Here is a 23,366-nt window from a genome sequence, read left to right on the forward strand (position 1 = left end):
ATTTGAATTCATTTATAATCTTATATTATATAAGGCCTATCTAATATATTAGGATTATACCCCTAAAGGAATGGCATTCGTACACTTTTAAGTGTGGCCACTGGATGAGTGTCCGAACACAGTTGTGTTTTGAGAGCACTGTATCTGTTGTTGCTTTAAAATCACGTCACGCTGAACACCGGTTGTGAATGCATTGCAGAAGTCTCAACCTCCCGGAAATGACGCGAACCAATCACAGCGCCCTGAGTTCGGCGGACGCGTCTGACGTAAGCAGGCGTCGTGCGGGGATTGGAATGCTACAATGTAACAATCGGAACTGGAAGCTCGAGGATTATAGTACTGGAATGTTACATTGTATCACTCGCGTGAGAAACGCGCTTTCGGTGTAACGCGACGAACTATTTGTTATTTTTGTAAGTCTAGATATTAAAACGCAGGGTTACACAGGCGGCCAGCGTTCGTGCGTCAACATTGAGGATTTATCACCCAATATACGTGAGAATACAGGGATTTGTCGGGATTTCTTCCGTTGGGAAGTTTGTGACAGCGCGAAAAAACATCAAGCTCCGGTCCAACTCAGCGATTTGGTTGTAAATTCTCCAGATTTGATTCCAAGAACATTTCTTTTCAAGTAGTTTCTGATGGTTTATGCAAACGCAGAGTAGTTTCCATGGACGGTAGGGTTCAGATCTCACATGTCAGCAGTTTAGGTCTACATGTCTGACGTGATCGAAGCACGCACGGGAGAGGAGAGCGGCAGATCCATACACGGGGTTTAGTTTAAATCGCCCACATGCGCTGGATTTGGGATTGGAATCAGAAGGTGGAAGTTGAGAGCATCAGATCCCTTCAGGTGTGCGGAAGATGCTGTCCAGCCGGAGTTGAGATCTTTGGATTCATCAGCAAACGGCTCCATCCGCCTCAAAGGACACATGCAGGCCAAAAAACGCTATTTAATTCTCTTCTCAGCAGGCGTATGTCTCGTTCTGATTTTCTACCTGCAAGGACCGGCTTCCAGCGGGAGTCCAGACCGACGGGATGACCCCCATCCACGCTGGCCTCACTACTCAGACCCTACACGAGCCTTCGTTCCCTGGCACCAGACCGACACGAAAGACTATAACGTCCGCGCATCTCCAAGACACAAGAGAGATGACAGCCCTGAAGTTTACAAGTGCAGGATGGAGTCTTGCTTCGATTTCAAGCTGTGCAAAAGGAACGGCTTTAAAGTTTACGTTTACCCTACACATAAGGGCGAGAAGATCTCGGAAAGTTACCAGAATATCTTATCCTCCATCGAAGGGTCCAGGTTGTACACCTCTGACCCGGGACAGGCTTGCCTCTTTGTCTTGAACTTGGACACGCTGGATCGAGACCAGCTTTCCCCACAATACGTTCACAACCTTCGAACTAAAATCCAGAACTTGAACCTTTGGAACAACGGGAGGAACCATCTCATATTTAACCTGTACTCCGGAACCTGGCCGGATTATACGGAGGATCTGGGGTTTGATATCGGTCAAGCCATGTTGGCCAAAGCCAGCATCAGCACCGAGAACTTCAGGCCCAACTTTGACATCTCCATCCCCTTGTTCTCCAAAGATCACCCCAGGACTGGAGGTGAAAGGGGGTATTTAAAATACAACACCATCCCTCCCTTTAGGAAATATATGTTGGTTTTCAAAGGCAAGCGCTATCTGACTGGCATTGGGTCTGATACCAGGAATGCACTGCATCATGTTCATAACGCTGAAGATGTGGTTCTGCTCACCACATGCAAACATGGCAAAGACTGGCAGAAGCACAAAGACGCTCGCTGCGACAGAGATAACGCAGAATATGAAAAGTAAGTTCAGCTCACATTATTGCACGTATTAAATCAGAATTTGGTATTCCGTATACTTGCAAATTGGACAATACAGAAAGCCTACATAAGTAACAGTTTGATGTGGAAATGTCATTGCATTAGATATAAAACATTTATGGCATTTATTTTCATGTAAACATTTCAATCAAAACACCTCTGAAAAAAGTTTGCTTCTGCTTGCCTTTCTTCTGTGAAGTGTTATGCCATTTCAAATCTAATGCAATGACTTCCATTATTTTTTAAATATATATTAAATACTTCCCATGTTGTGGCCCTTGTATGTGAAAATCTTTCTCATTTGAATCAATGTCAATCTTTCAAGTGTAAATTATATTATTGCCTATGTTTTTTCAATTAACATTTGTTTTTATGAGAAACGTTTCTCATAGTTTCGGCTGACATGGAGGTTGTATGAAGAGAATATATCTTTTGTTCAGAAGATATCGGTTATTTCATGTCGGCTTGCTTTCAGATGATGTCAACAAAGCTTGCTTCTTAATGCAATGAATTTTTTAAAACCCTTAAGCTGATGCTCATCATAATAACATCATTTCGAATCTGAAGTGGAGTGCGGATGAACAAAAAAAACGGATCTAGCTTTTATGTGTCAGGATGTGATGGCAAAAGCTTTCAACGTTTATGACATAACCATGAATGTCTCCAGCTCACAGGACAAATTTAAATTGCTTGGTAATGTTTTGTACGTAGATCTTTTTCTTTTCTACACTTTGTATTTGTTTAAATTATATTAACGCAAAATGTCTCACTGTACCCCCACTTAAATTGTGTTTTTAGATAGGGGAGAGGGGTGTTAAGAAGTCAAACACTTGCATTCACATTGTTTTGGCTTTAATGTTGTTGAACAAACAGTCAGCTCCATCTGTGTCGCAGGGGCCTCGGGCCTCGGTTCCTGCTGTGTGTGTTTTTTTTTCTGGTGACGGTGGCTCTTGGTGAGACAGGGCCGGGGGCTCTCTGACGGATTAGTGAAAACAATGCTTCTGGTGCCAGCGGGGGGGAAGCAGGCTTGTCTCTGTTTGTGTAGTCGATTCCCAGACCCCACCCCACCAGATCGCCTGTGTCCTGAGTGACCCCTTGACTCTCACAGCGTGACCTCACTGGCAACCTGCTTACTGTCTGTCTGTTCAGGGTGAATGAAGACGATACTCACATGCCAATCAATGAGGTTAATGAAATACTCACACGAAACACAGCTGTACGCTTGGTTATATGTAGTAGTATTAGCATATGTGTACTTTTTATGGGCAGTTATCAGCATTTGCTGAAGCATTTGTTTTACTGTTTATATCTGATGGGAATGTTTCAATTATTGGCTCTAAAAGTTTGGACAATAGGGTTATTATATATAATTTTATATTTGACATTATGATAACTACAAAACTTGGGGGATTCAATAATTTCTATAGATTCAATAGGAATATGGCAGGAATTTTTGTATCCTTTGATAATCCTTAAAATTAAATTCTGTCATAGTTTACTCATTCTCATGTCTTTCTTAACCTGTGAGACTTACTTTCTTACGCAGAACACAAAAGAAGATATTTTGAAGAACGTAGCTAACAAAACATCAACCCCCATTTACTTCCGTTGTACGAACACATAACCACAAAGACATTTCTCAAAATATCTTCTTTTGTGTTTCATATACATGTTTTGAGTCACGCGAGGGTAAATAAATAAATAAATAATGACAGAATTTTTTTTACTTTTAGGTGAACTATCCCTTCAAGTCCCCCTGCCAGTTTTTATACTTGGCATTTCTTACAGCCTGTTTGGCTTTGATCACAAAAGTTGAAGTTCAGTAAACTGCTCTTAACAACCCAAGGCCACTCCCAAAAACAGTATTTTGTGACTGTTAGCACGCCAGCATCATGGCTTCCAGTACGGGTCCTTTTCCTTGGAGTGCTGTGTGACAGCTTTGAAAAATGTGCCGTATTTCCATTTGAGGTGGATGTTCCTTCTGTTCTCATTTTCTGCTGTAGCCATAGGCCTTCTCACCCACTTACGGACGGCACAGGCGGATGCTGAAGTTGTTGAACATGACTGTTCTTGTGAATGTGCGACGTTGACGGCTGTGGCGCTGAATAATTGATCAAATGTGTTTTTTATTCATGTTATTTTTGTCACTTGAAAATTTCAGGGTGTTCATGTATTTTTCATGAGTGCATGACATCATCAGCGTTATTCTTTTAGTATTCCAGATCGCAAATGAAAGATAAGCCAATAGCGTAAAGTTGAAAGATTTGTGTCGACGACAATTGCCCTGTGGTTAAGTGCACCGTCTCGGTGCTTTGCCCGTCCGCTCCCCTTTCGCTGCACAATACTTTCCAGACTGTCCTCTACCAAAAACGGCAAAAAGCCCCTAAAATAAATAAATAAGTTAAAATATTTGCAAATTGCAAGTTGTACTCTTTAAAAAAAACAAAAAATTATTTAAAGTTAGATTCAAAGTTCATCTTAAGGCGAACTACGTCTTTAAGAGTTAAAAGTAGTTCATTGTATCTTGTTTACCAAAAGCAGAATGACCCAAGTTAGTGTGAACTGAAGTGGTTACAAGGTTGCTTACAACCCTATGGATGATGGTTTTGCTGGTTAGGTTGGATAACGCTGGATTTACTCTGGTGCCCTTTTGACATTTTAAACATTTTGAGTCCCCTCTTCATTCGCACACGGAATTCACTTGACAACATATGCGAATTCGCGTCATGGGAGGGGGTTTAGCCAGCCGACTCCAGTCTCGTATATACATATATAGCTCAAATTGAGTAAAGAATGTTTTTTACAATTTAACAGATTGTCCTACCTCCTCACTCATTGTCTTCCAAGCAAGATCCTTTTTATTCCTGTTTCGATAAAAGTAAGATGTATCATACAGCTTCAGGTATCAACAAAAGCAATGATGATTTTGTCCACCATTCTCGTTTCAGATTTCTTCCTCCGCTCGCCACGTCATAATCACATCACTACTAGAGCAAGCTCCTGATTGGTTAACGCGGCGCAGCCAAAGTTCGGATTTTTCACCTTGCGCGAATCACGCTCGAAACGCTCAATTCGCGGTGTATCATTTGCGTTAATCGCACGAATCGCGCCGCAGGATGTCCTGTCGCAACTTTGCATTGACTTAACAAGTAAATCACTTTCGCTTACACTTCATTCGTGTTTGGTGGGAACACAACATTAGTGGTCACCCATGTTAGTAGGCCTGTATAGTTACTCGTAATATTTTAAGGATAAAATAATATACAGACCACCGCTAAAAATAATTATGGGAAAGAAAATTTCTGAAAAGTTAAAGGTAGCAGTTAAGTACTCAGTATTGTTTTCAACTATAACTTGTAATATTTCCCATGTTCAACATTCAGCTCATATGCTTCTAGGGCTGCACGATTATTAATCCTGATAGCACTAAATCATATTGTAATCGAGCTGGCTAAGCTATGGAATGTGTCGATATTTTTTTTTGAACGCGTAGCTTGTCTGTGAAACAGTAGGAAATGCTGCTCGATCTAAAAGCAGCGCGAGTTTGAATCGCTTATAATGTGCATTTGAAAAAAGTAACACCCATCAAACATGATCATTATAAATATACTTTATTATCATAAAAATACCTGATGAAGCTTGAGTAACAGTGAAAAAAATATGTACATAGGCATTTCCTTGATTCTAGAACGTGTTATGATCTTCTTCTGCAGTGCATATATGGAGTTTCCGCATGAGAGCGCCCTCTGGCTTTCGAATGCAGCAGCATTTTCCCATACTTCACTCAAAAGCTGTGCATAAATCACGTGATATTTATCGTCGGTTTATCGGTTTAGCCCTACTTCACTGCACTGCTCTGTCTGTGTGTTAATAAGGTGGAATAATCCATTGACTTATTTCCACAGACTCTTATGTGGAAATTCCATCCTTTCTCTGTTACTAATAACAAGGAAGTGCCGATTGACTGAGTTCAGCCCCTCAAAACATCACACATGTCTGATGGAGTATGATCTGAAGGCGTCTTTTAAACTAAAATTTGGTTGTAATTTTTTGACGGTGTCTTTGATATGTTACAGAGCCATCAGATCATCTTAGCATAGACAATTTAAACATCCAATTGTACTGTACTGTACTGTATGTATGTTCTCTTGTAAATAAGACTTGGTCAGAAATGTTAACGTGCTGTCTCCATCTCCCAGTCTTCATGTTTTAAGTTAAAGGTCTCATTACATTAACAGGAGTGAAGTATTCACAGGTCCATGTGTCTTAAGTAAAGTGTTCAGCTAGTGTTTCCTTCGGAAGTAATGATAGTTTACCAGGCTTTACACCATGTACAGTATGTGCAAACCAGATTGGAAAATCCATTCGGATGTGTGGGAAAGCACAAGTTCAGACCATGAACTTCCTGTTTAGAATAGACATGAACCAGCCTGCTCAAAGTGATGATCAGAAAACAGCTTTATCATTCTAATGCCTTTAGATGTAATAATTCCAGATTCATCCATGGATGAGCAGAATGGGACAGAAGATCCATCACCATCACGGCTCTGTGGTCACATCTGTGCATGTTGATAAAAGTCTTAGTGTATGACCGACAAACTGTGTTGTATTTATTTCTTGTGTTGTTTTGCATGCTGTCATGTACAGTTCCTCATGTTTGTAGTGTTTATATGTAACAGCACAAATGTGTTGGCTTGCGTCTCCGCAGCTGAGCCAGAGAGATGGATTAACCCTCTCTATAAATACATCTCGCCGTCACGTCATACGGCCAGCGTGTGTTTTTCTCCCCGCTTCTTCATTACAAGCTTGACGGGAGCTCTGAGGTTTTGCTTCAGATAGTCTCTCCGTCCGACTGTGGTTAGGGATTTTGAGCTTTGCTTTATACTGTAGTTAAATTCTGTCAGTGTTATTGCATGTAATGAACAGCGATAACTTGGGAACATACAGATTCTGTGTAAAATGAACTTTACAATCAGTACCACAAGGTTTGCTTTAAATACTTATTAGTCGTTTTTTGCAGAACTTTCACGGGTCTTCTGAAATCATGTTTAAATAGTTTTAGGTTAATGCAGTGATTTAAAGCGACTGTTAATTCTTTTCACATGCTCATCTTATGGTTTAATATTACCTGACACGTGTGTCATGTTTGAAGTAGTGCAGTAAAATCTCTATCGCAGAATTTTGGTGGATTTGGACTCTTTCCTGGTTTTTCAAGTTTTTTCCTGACTGTTTTTAATGTGCAAAGCAAATATCCAAAATGGGAACAATACAAAACAAGTTTTGATTTGTACTCATTAGGCATGTGCTGTGAAGTCCAAGCGGATTTTTTTGTGAGATATTGCAGCGTTTATTGTAAATAGTTTATCAATGTGGGTCATTCTTTGTCCTCATAGTCTGCATTTAAAATCTGAAAATGCACTTCCGTCCTGTTGTGACTATCCGTCTTAAATGATGCATGTAAGACGGCTTGGACGGAGCATCTGTTAACTCTTCCCCTTCAAATGTCAGTCTGCTGCCAGTTCCATTTTAAAATGCAATATGGCTGTTTTATACAGCCAATCAAATCGCAGAGAAAGACGAAAGCCACGTCCACTTTTTTTCTCATTCATATATTTCCCAGCTGATTTCATTGCTCGACTGTGAGTTTTCTTTCCTTACCACAATAAGTAATTTAAAGACAATGCATTTTCCATTAAGATATTAAATCTTTAAAATGAATAGATAAAGATAAAAATTGGAGCTTTATGTCTGGGGAAAACGCTTGATTGTGTTTGATTTTATTGTTCAGTTTTACCCTATCCAATATGGCGGTATTGTTGACATACGATTCAGCAGCAAATGGGTATACAAAAAAAACGTGCATGTGTACTATGGTGTATGGACAGCCAAAATGTAATTTTACTATATAATATTATATTTTATAAAAATTTTATGGGTTGATTTTAAACATCAACCTTTCACCTGGTTTAATGTTAGCTGTGATGTCTGTGTATGATGTGGTTTCTCTTGATGTTTTGAAGGGTAAAAATATTTCTCACCATGTCTAATTACAGGCAGACCATACAGATTTTTGCCAGTCAAACATTTTTGTTGGCATATTAAATGTGTGGGCTTTCCCCATGACTGAAGTCTAAATAGTAATAGCAAAATCTGTGTTATTGAAGAGAACGTGAATATTATTCTCAGTTGTTGGATGTTAGTCCAAAACCACTATTGCAAACCATTGTGTCTTTTCATGATTTGTAGTAAATGGTGCTAGAGTGTTTTAGGTGGTTGCCAACGTGTTGCTATGCTGTTGCTAAGGTGTTATGAATGCGGTGTCCTGGGTGATAGCTTGGTGATTTTTGGCACAAAAAATGCCAACCCCTAAATCTCCATGATGTTATAATCACCAGATGTGATTTCAAAATTCACAAATCTGCTCTCATGGTAACGGCACAACTAATCCGCCATCACTATTTGGAACAATTGCAATAGAAGGATGCCCAAAAATGGACCAAATGTCACCTGGTTAGATGATGTATCACCTAATGCAAAACGGTTCTGATTATAAAATAAATTGTATTATCCTTCCTTATTTATGTTTTGACACATCAAGCAGGTGTGTTTTCCAGATGTATATATGGTCGTGTTTGTATCTGAATGAGAGTTACCAGAGATGTTCCTCTGCTGTCTCATGGGAAACGAAACAAGACGAGGTTAAAAGACTGAGAATGAGCAGAATGAGCTGAACAGACATTTTCAGATGAGCTTAAAATAGTCTCACAGGCTCACAGATGCTTATATGATGTATTATACATAAACGGTGAACTCATACATTTGCATTTTTCTACTTGTAACATACAAAATATGTTTCAGTCTTGAGGGCCAGAGAGATGGCACTTCTTACATTTAGTTGAAAAAACCTCAACCGAATAACTGGGAATGCTAGGACACTGTGGATGGGGTCAAGATATCACCATGGTTACCGGAGACTCACCTGTGCGTCACAACCCTTTTGAAATACTTGAGCACATAAAGTGACGTAACAGGAAAAAGTTCTGTAAGATTGAGATGTTCGCTGAAGTCAATCAACTTCAGTCTTCTCATGAGTTTCAGCCAGTAAATCCTGTTGAGTTTTCAGAACTCTTCACCTCATTTGAACACATTTAGCCATATCGATGTTTTCTATATGCATGTGTGGGAGGAAAAAGGTGGATTAACAGGCTCTTGGCATTGACTAATGGACCTGTTGTGGGAGCAGCGTAGTACACTAATAAACAGTACAGGATAAAGTGTTTGTCGGCTTTCCAGCCCCGAGCAGTGTGCACGATGTATCGCTGTATTCTACTGCATTATTTTGCCTGAATTATATATTTATATTCAAAGTAACAGAGAGCATTAACTAGTGCGGTTTTGCAAGTGAAGCACAAATACTAATCCTTTCAAATTGTTTCTGGTCGTCCAATGTGATTTGGAAGTTTAGCACAATAGTTTGTATCACTCACATCACAGGCGGTCTGGATGGGAGTCTGTTGCTTGGCGACATGAATGGTGGATGCTGTTTGGTCTCATGTTCGTTCTATTTTTAAAAGTTAGTCTGAACATGAATGCCTTGTTGATATACACTGCCATACAAAAGTTTAGGATCACTTAAAGGCATAGTTCACCCAAAAATACTATTTTAATTCTATTTACCTCATGTCAAAATCTGGATGACTCTTTCCTCTGTAAAATACAAAAGAAGGTAGACTAGATGTTTCGTTTAATTTTGTATTTTTAATTCGGTCAATTCTGAAGACTGTCATACTGAGCACACATGCGTGCGATTCTGAATCATTTCTGCTCATGATTGATTGAAGCAGAGGTGAAGAGGTCTCTATCGTGGTTTATTGCGTATCTCTCTCTCTGGTACTTCATATGGTTTACTTCTTACTGTAGATGTCAAAACATGATTGTCAGGATCGATGGTTTGGTGTTATTCTCGGATCAAATTTTCTTGTCAAATGCATTGGGACAGAAGAATCATTTTTAAATGATATTGGTAATAGTCTTACTTTTAATATTCACATTCTTGTTAAATGCAAGGTTTCAACCGGGTCATTCCAATTCATATAAACCAAAGTTGGAAACTTGGGTTAACCACTATTTTGTAAAGATGGATAAAAAAGACAATTCTCACACGATATTTGGAAGCAAATTACAAGGGGTGAAATAAAATAAATACAATTATTTTAATAATTATTACAAATAAAATAATACATTTGTATTTCAGTATCTATATTTATAAGGCCCTTAATTGTACAAACCCAAAGATATGGGGATTTCAATGACTTCATGTGCAAAGTATAGAATTACCTGTATAATTTAGTATTGTACTACCAAAGTTTAGTTGTTTCCTGTGGTCAAAACCAAAATGCATGTCACTTTGCATACAGATTACATTTGAAGAGTTTATGTATTTGCAAAAACGGATCAAACGGAAAAATATCTATGCTTCTTTATTATGTTATCATGTTTTGACTCTTCATTAATAGTATTTTAAGAAAAATGTTTAAAAAACAAATTAGTGGGTGACTCAGTTAATATTCATGCAAGACATTTATCATTTTGCCTTTTTCTTCATTAATGTATTACCATCTGGAGCAAAAATATGATAAAAACATATTTTTACCTCTGGTTGAGTTGGCGCTCAATGACCCAATTTTGTTTCACAAAATCATCTATGACCTTCAGGGCCAGGACATTTTTTTACAAGTAAACAAATGCAAATTTTCCATTTATGATTCTCAATGAAATTGAGTTATGCATTACATTCTCAGTATCTCAAGGAGATGTGTGTGTATGTGATGTAACGTGCAAAATACTTTCTGAGGTTAATAATGCCAAAAACTGTTTGAAGAATTATAGGTTGAAAACAGTTGCAGGAAATATGAATATTTGTATAGCAGTGTTATAGTGCAGGCTGTACCAAAACGGGCGACTGGGTTCCAGTTTTTCAGGCTGTGTATCATCTGTTTACGAAACCTTCCAGGTGTTCTGACAGGATGATGTATTCGTAGATCTTGGCAGCTGCGTACAGGTGATATATCTGACAAGGAATGCTGAGAGCAGATTTTCCAGTGCGTGCCGGACCCGCCCTGCGCATGACCGCCTTGACACGCTTCCTCTGTATGAAGGGACTTCAGAAAATTTTCCGCTTGTACTTGGAAGTGCGTTTTGAAAGCTACAAGGAGAATTACGCAGGCCGATCACGAAATCCTGCTCTTTTAAATCTGTGGTACAGCTCGCCGGTCTGAAGATTACTGTCCGTTTCGCTCTGTAGAAGTCATTCTGGTCCGGTGGGCTCATCATTACCTGCTTTGCAGAAAGAGCCGCATTAAAAATCTGCCTCGCTGGTTCCAAAAATATTTTATAACGATTTAGCCTCCAGCTCTTTCTTGTTTTCAGCTGAGAAAGTATATCACGAGATTATTAGATCATTTTGAGCTTTAATCAGTACATTATCAGGGCCTGTGAATATATTGATGTTAAAAATGACTTTACTTTTCACGGGTGAATATATGATTTAATTACAAATCGGCAACGAGGAGCCCGAAGACATTATACGTTTTATTTAAAAAGTTACAGAAGCTATTAAAACCAAGATGACATAAAACAGTTTGCTCCGAAATGTCATTAATAGTCATTAACTCGTTTCATATCAAAATTGATCTTATTAATCATTTATAATATAATAGATTTCTGTGTTTTGCTGTTTAGTTTTCTCTCTTTAGTTATGACTGTCTTTTAAAACACAGGATTGGCAGATTGGTTAGTGAACGGCTTTAAGAAAACAACAATTCAAAAAAATGTCTAAAGCTTTAACTTGAGGTTTTTATGGGTTTAAATCATGTTTGGTATATATTTGATTGGATTTGTGGATAGAAGCTTTTGGCTTGGTGGACGGCAGAGTTGTCTTGTTCTGATAAGAGAGGAGCGTTGTGTCGTGAGAGCCCGCAGGCCAGAGCCAGGACCCTTGCGTGGGAAAGATTCTGACTGTTCTGCAGATAGACACTTTTGCACGCTTAAGAAATACAGACGCTTATCACACAGGCTTCACTTCATCATCTGAGATAAGAGCGGACACAGCTGTGTTCTGTCATGGCTCTGATCTCGAGCGCATGTGGGCGACCCGTCAAACACGTTTGTGAGGGCTAATGCGTCCTGGACCGCTGACGTACACACACCTGAGGAGTTTTTTGGATGTTATCATCATACTAGAGAGGCATTTAGAAAACCTTTTTTAAATATGAAGGTTTTAATAATGCACCCAAAAAAGAACGTTTTAGGCCAGCTCATGTCACTCCAAACTCATGGTAATAGTGAATGAGGACGGTTGCCCTAAACAACAAATAAAGCTACGTTATAAATAAATCAAAATAATATAGAAAAGTAACTTTCCCTATATGTGACCCTGGGAAACATTGACCCTTAAGGTTTTGTTGTCCAGGTTTACATATTTCAAGTTGCTTGGTTTCAAAACTCCCAACATTTCATTTACATTGGAATCAAACGTTTGATTCTTTCATGTAACCAATCATTGAAGTCTATCGTAATGTGACGCATCACAACTTCAAAATATATGGAAGAATGTGTGGTGAATAAGTGCAAGAGTACTTTTATTGTCGTATATTCTATGCTTGTCATTTGTAAATCTGATGGTATCATTCACTAGTCATTACGTACTTTTATCTAAGAAAAACAAAACCATAGTCTTCATGACTTCATTCTTTGAAAAGAACATGAATTATCATTTCATAGTGAGCCGTTCCATTTAAACTCCATCGTCACATTGGATAACTTGTAGTCTCTTTTTTTCTTTTCTCAATCAAGATGTCTGTCTTTTCTCTGATAACCTGTTTCGCCTCTTACCTCTGGAGTTTTGTCAGTTCTGTCTGGACTTGTCTTCATCTTTGTCCTCTCAGGGGTGACGTTGGTTTTTGCCAGATTGTTTTTCACCTTTCTATTACTTGTGCCACTTGATGCATCTCCAAAACCGGTCTCAACCTTTTAAAGCAGCAAAATCACACACAGTTTTGTGTTTTATTGCAGATTTTAGACATGTTATGTTGTCATCTTCTGATGGTGAAAACCAATTGCTTCATTATGATTTAATGGACGACGCGAGACTCGCAGTTAAGATTGGAGTCAAAATCGCCAAGCAATCACACATATTGTGTGAAGTAGTTAATCTGATTTAATTTTATAAATCTTTTATATCATTTTAACTTTATAAATATTTGAATTGTATTAGTTGCATTTATAATCCATCGAAAGCTAGTTGACACATTACAGTAAATGTGTCTGTGAGTTGGTATGAAGGCGTTTCTGTGTCTCTAAACACTAAATCGAGTTTTTTTCTCTGTACTGTAGAATTGAAGCTGATGTAATAAACTTTCCGTAGATTTCATCCTAAAAGTGTATGTACGCACAAAAGTTTTCATATTTATAAAACAATGCCTACGCCAGAATTCTGTAGCCATCTTTAAGAATCAGCTGAAAACACACAGATTAATTCTGACGTCTATCTCTTTTATAATCTTTCTATATATATATAAAACCTTAGCTCTGTATACTGTGGTAGGCTATATGAGACCAGTTTTATTTCACTTATGTTTTTTGTTGTCCTTATGTTGTTCCAATTGCTTCCATTGTTTACCTCATTTGTAAGTCTCTTTGGATAAAAGCGTCTGTAAAATGACTGAATGTAAACGTAAATGTAAGTATTTACTATAAGAGTGGAATATTTAATGTAGCTGTGTATATCAAAATGAGAGCAGAGTTTAAAATCCTTGTTAACTTCAACACTTTTTTCGCTCCAGGAAAAAGAGTTTGTGCGCACAGTCAAGAGCCTTCACAGTGCGCACATATTTACGGCAAGATTTTTTTTAACAAATCCGGATACGTGCGTGGAAAACAGCGTACGCCCATTTCTGTGCCCATTTAGTGCGTACGCCTCGTTTATACATCAGGCCCCACGTCTCTTTTACCCGATCCTGTACGCAAGACTGGCCATGCTTCATAAAAACCTCATGTTCTTTCTGCGGACTCCCCTGTGTGAGGTTATAACCAAAGACCTCGGCTGGACGCCCGCTTTTCAATCCCACCCGCTGTTAAAATAATGACCTGCCCACAGTTACAGTCCAAAAAAGTGTTAGCCAGAATTAACTAGCATGATTTAAACTTACGGATTTTGTTTTTGTGTTGGTCTACAGGTACAAATGAGCTTTTCTCATTAAGTAGTGAAGGATGACTCGTTGTCTAATTGTTTAATTTGATATGTATTAAAACGAATTTAAGAAGCACATTCTGTTCCATCTTGTTTGGCTTTGTAAAGCATTTTTAAAACAATGCATCTTATAAACATGAACGCTTACCAAGAACAATGTCCGATAGGGAACAGGGGAACCAGCCAACCAATAAATTGATTCTGCATTCAAGCAACCAACACGATAAACTTGAAAATATGTAGTTTTGCACATGTCGACTCATTAGGAGTGAAATGAAATTAAGTTCAATTAAGTTGTGGTACTCATGTTTGGGTTTGACTGCTGGAGTTTTACTCTTCGGATGTAAGAACAGTTGGTTCTCCACTGCAGCTGGAAGTCGAGCTGGTTAGCATCCTGCAAGTCATCGTTAGATTTCACTCAGCACGTCCTTCCCATCATGCCTCATTAAACCCAGCGGCCTCTATTTGACCCGTAAGGATAATGGTACGCTGCCGTGAATGCCTTCCTTCAGATTACTTTGTCTACCTTTAATATGGGACTTTTTACCGTAAGTGGGGGAGAAACTCCTGGAATGACCTGCCGTTATTATAGGTCAGTCCCAGACCTTTCTTATTGGAATATAACATTTACCCCATGCAACTGGAGCATTTTTGAGCATTTTATAACTTTACAGAGACTTTTGGTTTTTGAAGACCATATATATATAGATTTTTTTTTCCTGTTTTAAAAATCCATTTGGACTTAGAATACACAAAACATAACTTTCCTAGTTCTAAATAATGTTTTTTGGTCAAGTGAGTTTTATTACAAACAGAATTTAAAGTAGGATGGTGATGGATCGTTCAAAAATGAAAATTCTTTCATCATTTACTCACCCTCATGTCATTTCCAAACCTGTATGAGTTTCTTTCTTTTGCAGAATCCAAAAGAAGAATCTTGATGATCAAAAAACACCATTGACTTCCAATGTATGCACACAAAACCACAGAGACATTTCTCAAAATATCTTCTGTTGTGTTCTGCTGAAGAAAGACTCCTATATACAGGTTTTGAAAGACATGAGAGTAAATAAGTGATGCAAGATTTTAGATTTTTGACCAAACTGCTCCTTTAACCTGAAAATATATGTAATGTAACTTTAAGTCTTTTTTTCTGTCTGGATCACTGGTTCATTCTTTATCCTGCTTTCTGTAATTCCAGTAATTCAGCATGCTTGTCACAGCTGTTAACCAGTAGTACAATGGTAGTGTGTTTACTAGAGGAGCGTAGAATCAATATTTCCATGTCTTGGCTTGTCTCTCCATCAACACGGCTTCCTCTTGATGAATTATGCATGTTTGTGGATCATTCGGGGACTGATGTAACAGTTGTTGTGGTGACCAGAGAGGACAGAATGAGATTTAGCCCGGCAATGACCTTCTCCATCGCTCCATCAGCCATCAGCAATGACCCCTGAGCGTCAAATGAGCCGAGCGGAGAAGATCCGACCCGGCTGTCTTGTGTTTCTGTCCTGACGGATCGATCGTGATGAGGTAGCCGTGTGCTGGTGCATGTCGATTCTCAGACGTCCAGTAAAACAAACAGAATCTTCATGTTTTTTATGTATATTTTCTGAATGAATTTACATCATGCACAACACAAAACATAATTCATCATGCGTGTTTTATTACATCACGTGTTTTAATTTGGAGGTCCGTTTTGATTTCAGAAGAACTGAATCTCAAGTCGAATATCAATCAGATCTTTAGACAAGAATATCTTATAACATGAACCGCATAGGTTCTTCTAAGACTTCATTTTTTTTCTTCTATTGTCTTAATGAGATTTTTAACGAAGGTATGAAGACTGTGTGCTACAGATGTAATGAATGACAGTGGCCGGACACGGATGTTGACGTTCCTCTTGATGAGATGTTTCAGCACCGGTGGTGTCATACCCAGCTGGCTTAAGTTCACAGGAATGCCCCGTGTATAATTATCAGAGCAGTGAAATGTCTCTTAGGAGGTACAGTACAGCTGGAGTGACTTACATTTCACACAGCTGTGTGACTTCAGAATCTCTTATCAAATGGTTTGCTCTCGTGAACAGAATGTTGCTGTTTAACCTCATGAGCTCTTTGGGTTCTTTTTCTGTGAAAGACATGAGTATGAAATAAAGTGAATGTTTATTATTGGTGTGCTATTCTATTGTAGGTTATGCACCATATACATTTCATGTACAGCAACAGAAAAAAGAGAGGATTCCAAATTTTCATTTAATCAGCATTTCTAGATGTATTGTGGCCATTCCAGTCCGGTGCTTGTTGTATTTCAAGCTCAAAATCAAACTTCAGGAGTGACATGAAGTCATCAAACAGCAATTGACGGCATGACAGTCACGTGTCCTATTACGACATGAAGGAATATTGTTGAATTTCTAAATTAATTCTTTGCAGTACTTAAGTTCTGAAAATATATATACGGAGCATATCCAGTTTTCATTCTCTGGAAATAAATGCAAACAACATTTGGGTGTTTCTGCAACTGCGGGCACTTTTTAAGTCCCAGCAGTGAAATTTTTGATTTATGTGAAAATTTGTCATATGGCGCTTTATAAATATATTCACAGTGTCATCACACACCTTTAAACATTATATCATTAATGATTAATTTGATCTAATATAAAATATATAGCATTTATAGGTCCAAACAAAGTTTTTGTTCATGTCAACTGTGGTCACAATATTAAGATATGTAAAATAAGCTAATTAAATTATCTCAAATGGAATTGTTTAATGTCCGTAGGGTGTGAGTGCGTGAGTGAATGAGTGAGTGCGTGTGCCCTGCGATGGGTTGGTACTCCATCCAGGGTGTATCCTGCCTTGATGCTCGATGACTCCTGAGATAGGCGCAGGCTCTCCGTGACACGAGGTAGTTCGGATAAGCGGTAGAAAATGGATGGATGGAATTGTTTAATATACATATTAATTTACAGCATCGTAAATGTTTTTGTATATTTTACTGATCATTTTTATAATTTTATGAAGTAAATATGCTTAGTCATAACTAATGTAGACCTTCCTATAGCTGCATTATTAGCAAAAATTTAATTTCCACAACATGTCCTTACCACAGCACATTTTCAAGGTTTCCTGTATATTAAATTACAAATATAAAAATAAACATGTTTCAGATTGAAGTCTCCATGACTCCATGCAATTTTGTTGACTTTATAATATGTATTTCAGACTCTGATGATTATAATTCACAAGGGTTGATTTTGTTTATTTTGGAGAGTGCCTGTAGTGCAGAAACACCCATTTTATATTTGAAAAAGTGGTTCACAAAATGAAACAAAAATGGTAAATATACCTATAAATGGTATATTAAGGAAAACTTATTTAGATAAACTAACCTCGGGCAGAGAGAGCAGAAACGTGCAGACGAGCTCCTGTAAATGTTTCATGAAGCTTCTTTTGAACTCATCCGGCAAACGAGAGGTCTGGGACTCGTATATGAGCTGCGGGAAGACTCTGATTGTGTTTTGTGAAATTGATTTTTCAGAAGCTAGAAAGAAATACATTATATTGGCTCATCCTCATGACGTTCCAAATGTGCATGCTGTTATTTATTTGGATGAACCGGGAACATTGTTCTGTAAGAATTATGCAGATATGACATCACCGTAGAACGTATTTCTACTTTGTTTTCATTTGTAGCCATTTTTAGAAAGAAACGAAGAGTACAGATGTCTAATCTTTGAACGAATAACAGGAACTCAGTGCTTCCATCACTGGTGAGCACAACTTTCCAAAGGCTCATGAAAATAATGGGAATTTCTGTCTTTGCGTTTGTTAACATGAACTGTCAATGAACAATAAGTCTACGCCATTTATTAATCTTCATTGATGTTAATTTCACATTTATGTTGAACATAAGTTAATGCACCATGAACAAACAATTGTATTGACATGAACTAACATTGATAAATGAAGAAAAGCTAACTTATGTTAACAATTACAACCTTTATTATGTTACCATATAAGGTAAAGCATTCCTACAGTTCAAGGCAGAAGGTTATTTGGAGATGCCGTATTTATAATTTGAATTCATTTTGTGTCTATTGGTTTCATTTTTAATGATGCTGCAAGAGGCACTGATTCACGGATGGAGCAGATATTACCTGTTGAGATGAAACCTCTTCGCAAGCTTGGATGGGACATATTTCCCATGCGATCTCAGCTTTCTTGAGTACTTGCAACATTTTTTGGGAACAGTGACAGATGCCTGTTAATGCACATCTTCAAAGCATTTCATGTTGGGGAATGATCTTTCATGACCTTTCGAAACGCTGATGTTCCCAGCAGACAGTGTTGGCCCCGCAAGCTAAAACTAGAACATGAGAGACGTGTGTGCTCCTCATAGACTGTCGTTCCTTTTTCTTGAATTCATGTGCTTAGCAACGCACAACTCTCTCTCTACGAAGGATTAAAGACAGCGGAAGTCTGACACAACCGCAAATTTTTTCCAGGCACAAATTCATCTTGTGTTCTTTTATTTATGAAAGCGTCTTTCAGCTCCAGCATCATGTATTTTTAGCTTCTCGACTGCCTTTTAATACACAGCGGAATACAACGATAGCGTCACAAAACAAGCTTCTAAAATCATCCTTAAAATGTTAAGCACCATGGCTCTGAACCCCTTCAGCCCCCTTTTCTGATTTATCATCATTTTACACTCACAGCCTGTGTGATCGAATCATTTTCTCTGAGGGGATCCTTGATAAATTACAGATGATTTGCTGCAGTTTTTCATTCATTATAATTTAACGAAATAAGCATTTTTAAGTGATGCCAATTGATTTCTGAAGCAGAATTAGTTTTGTATTCAGTTTTATTATTTTGAATTAGCTTTTAATTTGGTATGTTTTATTTTTGTACTTAGTTTAATTTTTTATTATTTTGGTTTTGTCACTTTATTGTGTAAATAATTAAATCATTTATTTTCATGTTTTTATTGTTATTGGTGATTTATTGTGTAGTTTTTGTTAAACTTTTTATAGTGCTAAATACGTTTTTTAGTGCCCCAAACTTATTTCTAAGGGTAACATTTTCAAATAATATTATGGCCTGTATATGATTTAAATTGTAACTATATTTGTTTTAATAGTTTCACTAAATATAATACCCTTGTTTTGAAGGACACACACATAGTAGTTTAAAAAAGTACATTTTTGAAAACTTAACAAAACATTTTAAGTCTATGTGAAATAGTGTTTGATGTCTCTTTAACCTGCAGAATTTGACATGTTTCGGTGAAGCTGTGTTGTTAAAATAGTCACGACTAAAGGGCCATGCTTCTGTTAAAAGATGAAGATCCCAAATTCCATTTCTCTGCTTTATCGTTGCAAAACAGGCTTTTATCTCAATGGTAAGAAAATGTGTGATGTTTTAAAGAAAATGAATATGTAAAAGCCGGTTTCTGTTTTTGTTTTATTTTGACATCCAGACAGTAAGGTACCACAAACAATTCTGTCTCTTTGTTTGTTATTTAATTTTTAAGTCTGTCTGTTATTAAACTGAACATTTACCTTATAGACGTGCACTGGTTGCACATTAAAAACCTGTTACACAAAATCTGTGAGTATGTGCAGTTGGCTGCCGGCTCTCTCGTGTGGATAGGAGCAACATCTACAGGTCAAGCAGATGGCCGGGGTCACAGCGGGCCACGACACTGTCTGATACCCGTGTCTTGTACTGCCACAAACAAACAAGCACAAATAGCTCCGGCACTGGTGTTGGGCATCAGACTCCTATAAAGAAACGTAGGACTTTCTTAAGATTAAAGATCTCTTCTTGAATTTGCCATGCCATCTCTAACAAACACAAGCAGCTGTCTGGGTTGTTGATTTGTGGAGACTCGTGATGGTTTTAATTATGGAATCTTAGCTGGTTTGAGATTTATTCTGTGGGTACTCGAGTGTAAATTTCTAGTGTAATTATAGAACCGGTGATATTAACTCTGATGGTTATTATGATTCATGACACATTTGGCAGTGGATAATTCATCATTCCTATTTGCCCTTGCGGGCTGACATCTACTCAAACCATCTGCCACAGAAGTGTGGCTTAACTTTTCAAGAGGGTTTTTGAATTCTGTTCCGAAAGTAATGCACCTGATTTGAAAGTAATGACTTGCGAGGAGTTAAATGTGTGTCCTAGTTTCTTCCCATATGTTGTGTTTAAACACTAGTTTATTTTGAGGTCACTAAGGCCATGAACACACTTGACGTCTTTTCTTACAAGAAAAAGTTGACAAAAGCGTTTTTTGGTAAATAAAAACACTGCCAGCGTTTGGTTACAAACAGCAGTCGAACTCCATGAGTCAGCGTCTGTGCACGAAGGCAGCCCAGAGAAACAGATAGGCAGTGTAACAGAAGTCTTTTTGAATTACAAACAGAGAGCGTCTTCGCAATAACTAATCACATATTTAAAAACCATAATACTAATTTCTTGATAGAAATGCAGTCAAAAGTTACTGAAAGTGAAAGTTCAACTTAAATTTATACAAAACTATGCTCCAACCAGCTTTTCGGCCGCCATTTCATTTTTCAAGCTTGTTCCTGCTCGACCAATCACCCCCCCGCATGTTGTTATGGAAACGACACACTTCTCGCTTGTCATTGGTTAGCTGTGAAAAGGGAGCTTGTTTTGTTTCAGAGAAGTGGAACTTTTTTCAACTTAAAAAGACACTCTGAGCTGCAGAAAAGACGCTGGCGCTGGTGTTTAAAAAAGTCCTCAAGACGTTTTTTAAAACACGGTTTTCTCCATAGGATTAAAATGTAAAACAGACGCTATCGCCTTCAAAAAGAAGTCAAGTCTGAACACGGCCTAATTCAGTTTAGTATATGTATAATGCTAACAGAACAGGTTTTGGTTTAGCTTTCTTGTTTTTCTGCCCCACTAGGAACAAGCTGCTATTAACAATGTCAGCAATGTTTTTCTTTCTTTTATCATAATGATGTTTTGTTTCTATTTGGTGCCAAAACTGATACGCTCACCATAACAGATTCTATTTTCATAAACATAAGCTTGCCTGTTTCTAAAATATTTTATTATATTGCAGATTTTCGGTTCAGTGCCCTGTTTTGTGCCATAGATTGCAACAGCTCTTCATTTTGCAGAGTGAATGCATGCGTTACATGTTTGCTCTTGACATGCATTTGAAAATCAATTATAAAAGTGGCAATGCAATCTAAAAACATCTTACAAGGTATTCTATTCACACTAAAATAGATTTCATTAGATTCCAAAGCTTGAAGCTTTTCTTCAGATTTCCAAATTTTGGTTTTATTTGACACCGCTCAGAACATGCTTGTACAATCATGAACACATGACGTTTTAATATTATATACGTAGAAGAGGATTCTAATGAAACAGAATAGAGAATGATAAATCGGTTTGATAAGGTTATGTTTGTTCATGCCGTTTTACAGATGGCAGATGGATTAACCCTCCACCAGATGCTGTAAGCAGCATCTTCAAATGCTTTTATTCTCGTGTGATGTGTTTTTTTAACAGATCCGGTGGATGTAAATTGGTTGTTACATGTTGAAGAACTTGTCAAGCTTCACTTCTTTGTGTTTGTGCGTGTGTTGGGATGAGAAGTGCCGGTTTAATCTTGTTCTAATTGGATCATCATTACAAGCCTGTTGGCAGTGATGGTTAAACCAGCAGTTGCCCTCTTTGCCTGATTTCCACTAATCTGATATAAGGCACAAGTGCCACCCATGCCAACCTGTTACTATGGAAACAGTGCCAGATATAACAAAACAAAATGCCTAGTTTAATCATTTGATCTGATACAGTATTTCTATGCAGGCACGAGTGTATGAGCTGTGCTTTGAGCCATCGCACATAAAACTATACTGTGGTATACTTTAGCATTTACTAAAGACAGTTTCAATGCAACAACATAAACAAACGTTACTGTGCGTTTGTGGACTCCCCTTTACTTCCAGTACACATTCGCAAACAATAGAGTAAAACCGAGTAGAACCGCCATTACTTGGCTAAACTTGTCTCTCCAATATTTTGAATTTAGACTGCAATACCAAGCTCAACCGCTAGTGTCCAATACAGTTTCTTTAAATGTGACAAAACTACAGGACCTATTGAAGAAATTGTTTATTTAATAAAATGAACGTACAACAAATTGTTTATTTAATACAATTATTATAAAATTAAATTATAAAATAAATTGATATTTACATAAATTAAATAAATAGTTAAATTAAATAACTAGACAAAAATAGCCAGACCGATAAACAAACAGAGACCGGAAGTTAACTGTAGTACAGGCGCGCGTCCGATGAAACAGTTTATAGTAAACTCTATTTAAATCTGTCGAAACTACATAGTGTTATGAATTTTACCATAGTAAATAATTAAGTATGCTACAGTACAGGTGATCATATCAAAATATTCTTGCTGCTTTGTATTTTCAAGTTTAATCAACTTTCAAATCATTTCAACTTACTATATGGTTAGATGTTTGCATAGAATTTACTAAGATTTCAATTTATTTTAAAGTTGCTGCAACTCAGCGCTGGTCTTAATTTATAAAAGCATAAGTTGAAATGATTCGCCAAGTTGACTGTACTTAAAAACTTGCTAAAAATTATAGAATTAATAGTGATTATTAAAATGTTTCAAAATATGGTACAGTTATGTGAACTATAGTAAATGCTAGAATTGCCCGGATCACTATTGCTAGTTTAAAAACAACCGATAATCAGGGCCGATGTCTGTCAATGGAAAGAGGAAAATGCAATGAATTTGTGCTCTGTGTAAAGAAAACGTTAAGAAACATCAGCAGTTTGATGTTCAACATTAATAGCCATTATATGAAACGAAAATGAAGAAATATTAATTTACTTTCGGTGGATCTCTAGTACTGAAGTATACAACACTGTTATCATGTGGGCACTATAATTGACAAATTTCCAATGCATTCATTACATTTTGTAAATTTGTGTGATCACTCGAACGCACAACTCTTGCGCTGCTAATTCAATACTCAGTAAACTGAGCTACTAACACCGACCCACAGCATCAAGGTTGAAATCACGCTTTCTTTACAACAGCGATACGAAGGCTTGATACGCCGTTGTTTTCTTGTTAATGTGGTAGCGCTGCATGCGGTCATCAGCGTGGAGTTGTCGCGCCCCCAGCAGCAGCTGAATTATGGATGTGTTTACTCCAACAGAACCTT

At 37.6% G+C, this 23,366-nt stretch overlaps 1 protein-coding gene across 2 annotated transcripts in view; it reads left to right on the forward strand.

The window, feature by feature from the left end:
- The first annotated feature begins 274 nt into the window (after positions 1 to 274).
- The window catches only part of ext1a (exostosin glycosyltransferase 1a), a 36,557-nt gene continuing 13,465 nt past the window's right edge, over positions 275 to 23,366 (forward strand). For both annotated transcript variants that reach the window (XM_056762491.1, XM_056762492.1), the window contains exon 1: positions 275 to 1,846. In XM_056762491.1, coding sequence (XP_056618469.1) covers positions 933 to 1,846 — 914 coding nt within the window. In that variant the 5' untranslated portion in view covers positions 275 to 932. The remainder of the gene's footprint in view (positions 1,847 to 23,366) is intronic.

Source organism: Triplophysa dalaica, chromosome 12, assembly GCF_015846415.1.
Source record: "Triplophysa dalaica isolate WHDGS20190420 chromosome 12, ASM1584641v1, whole genome shotgun sequence".
NCBI classification, from domain to species: Eukaryota; Metazoa; Chordata; class Actinopteri; order Cypriniformes; family Nemacheilidae; genus Triplophysa; species Triplophysa dalaica.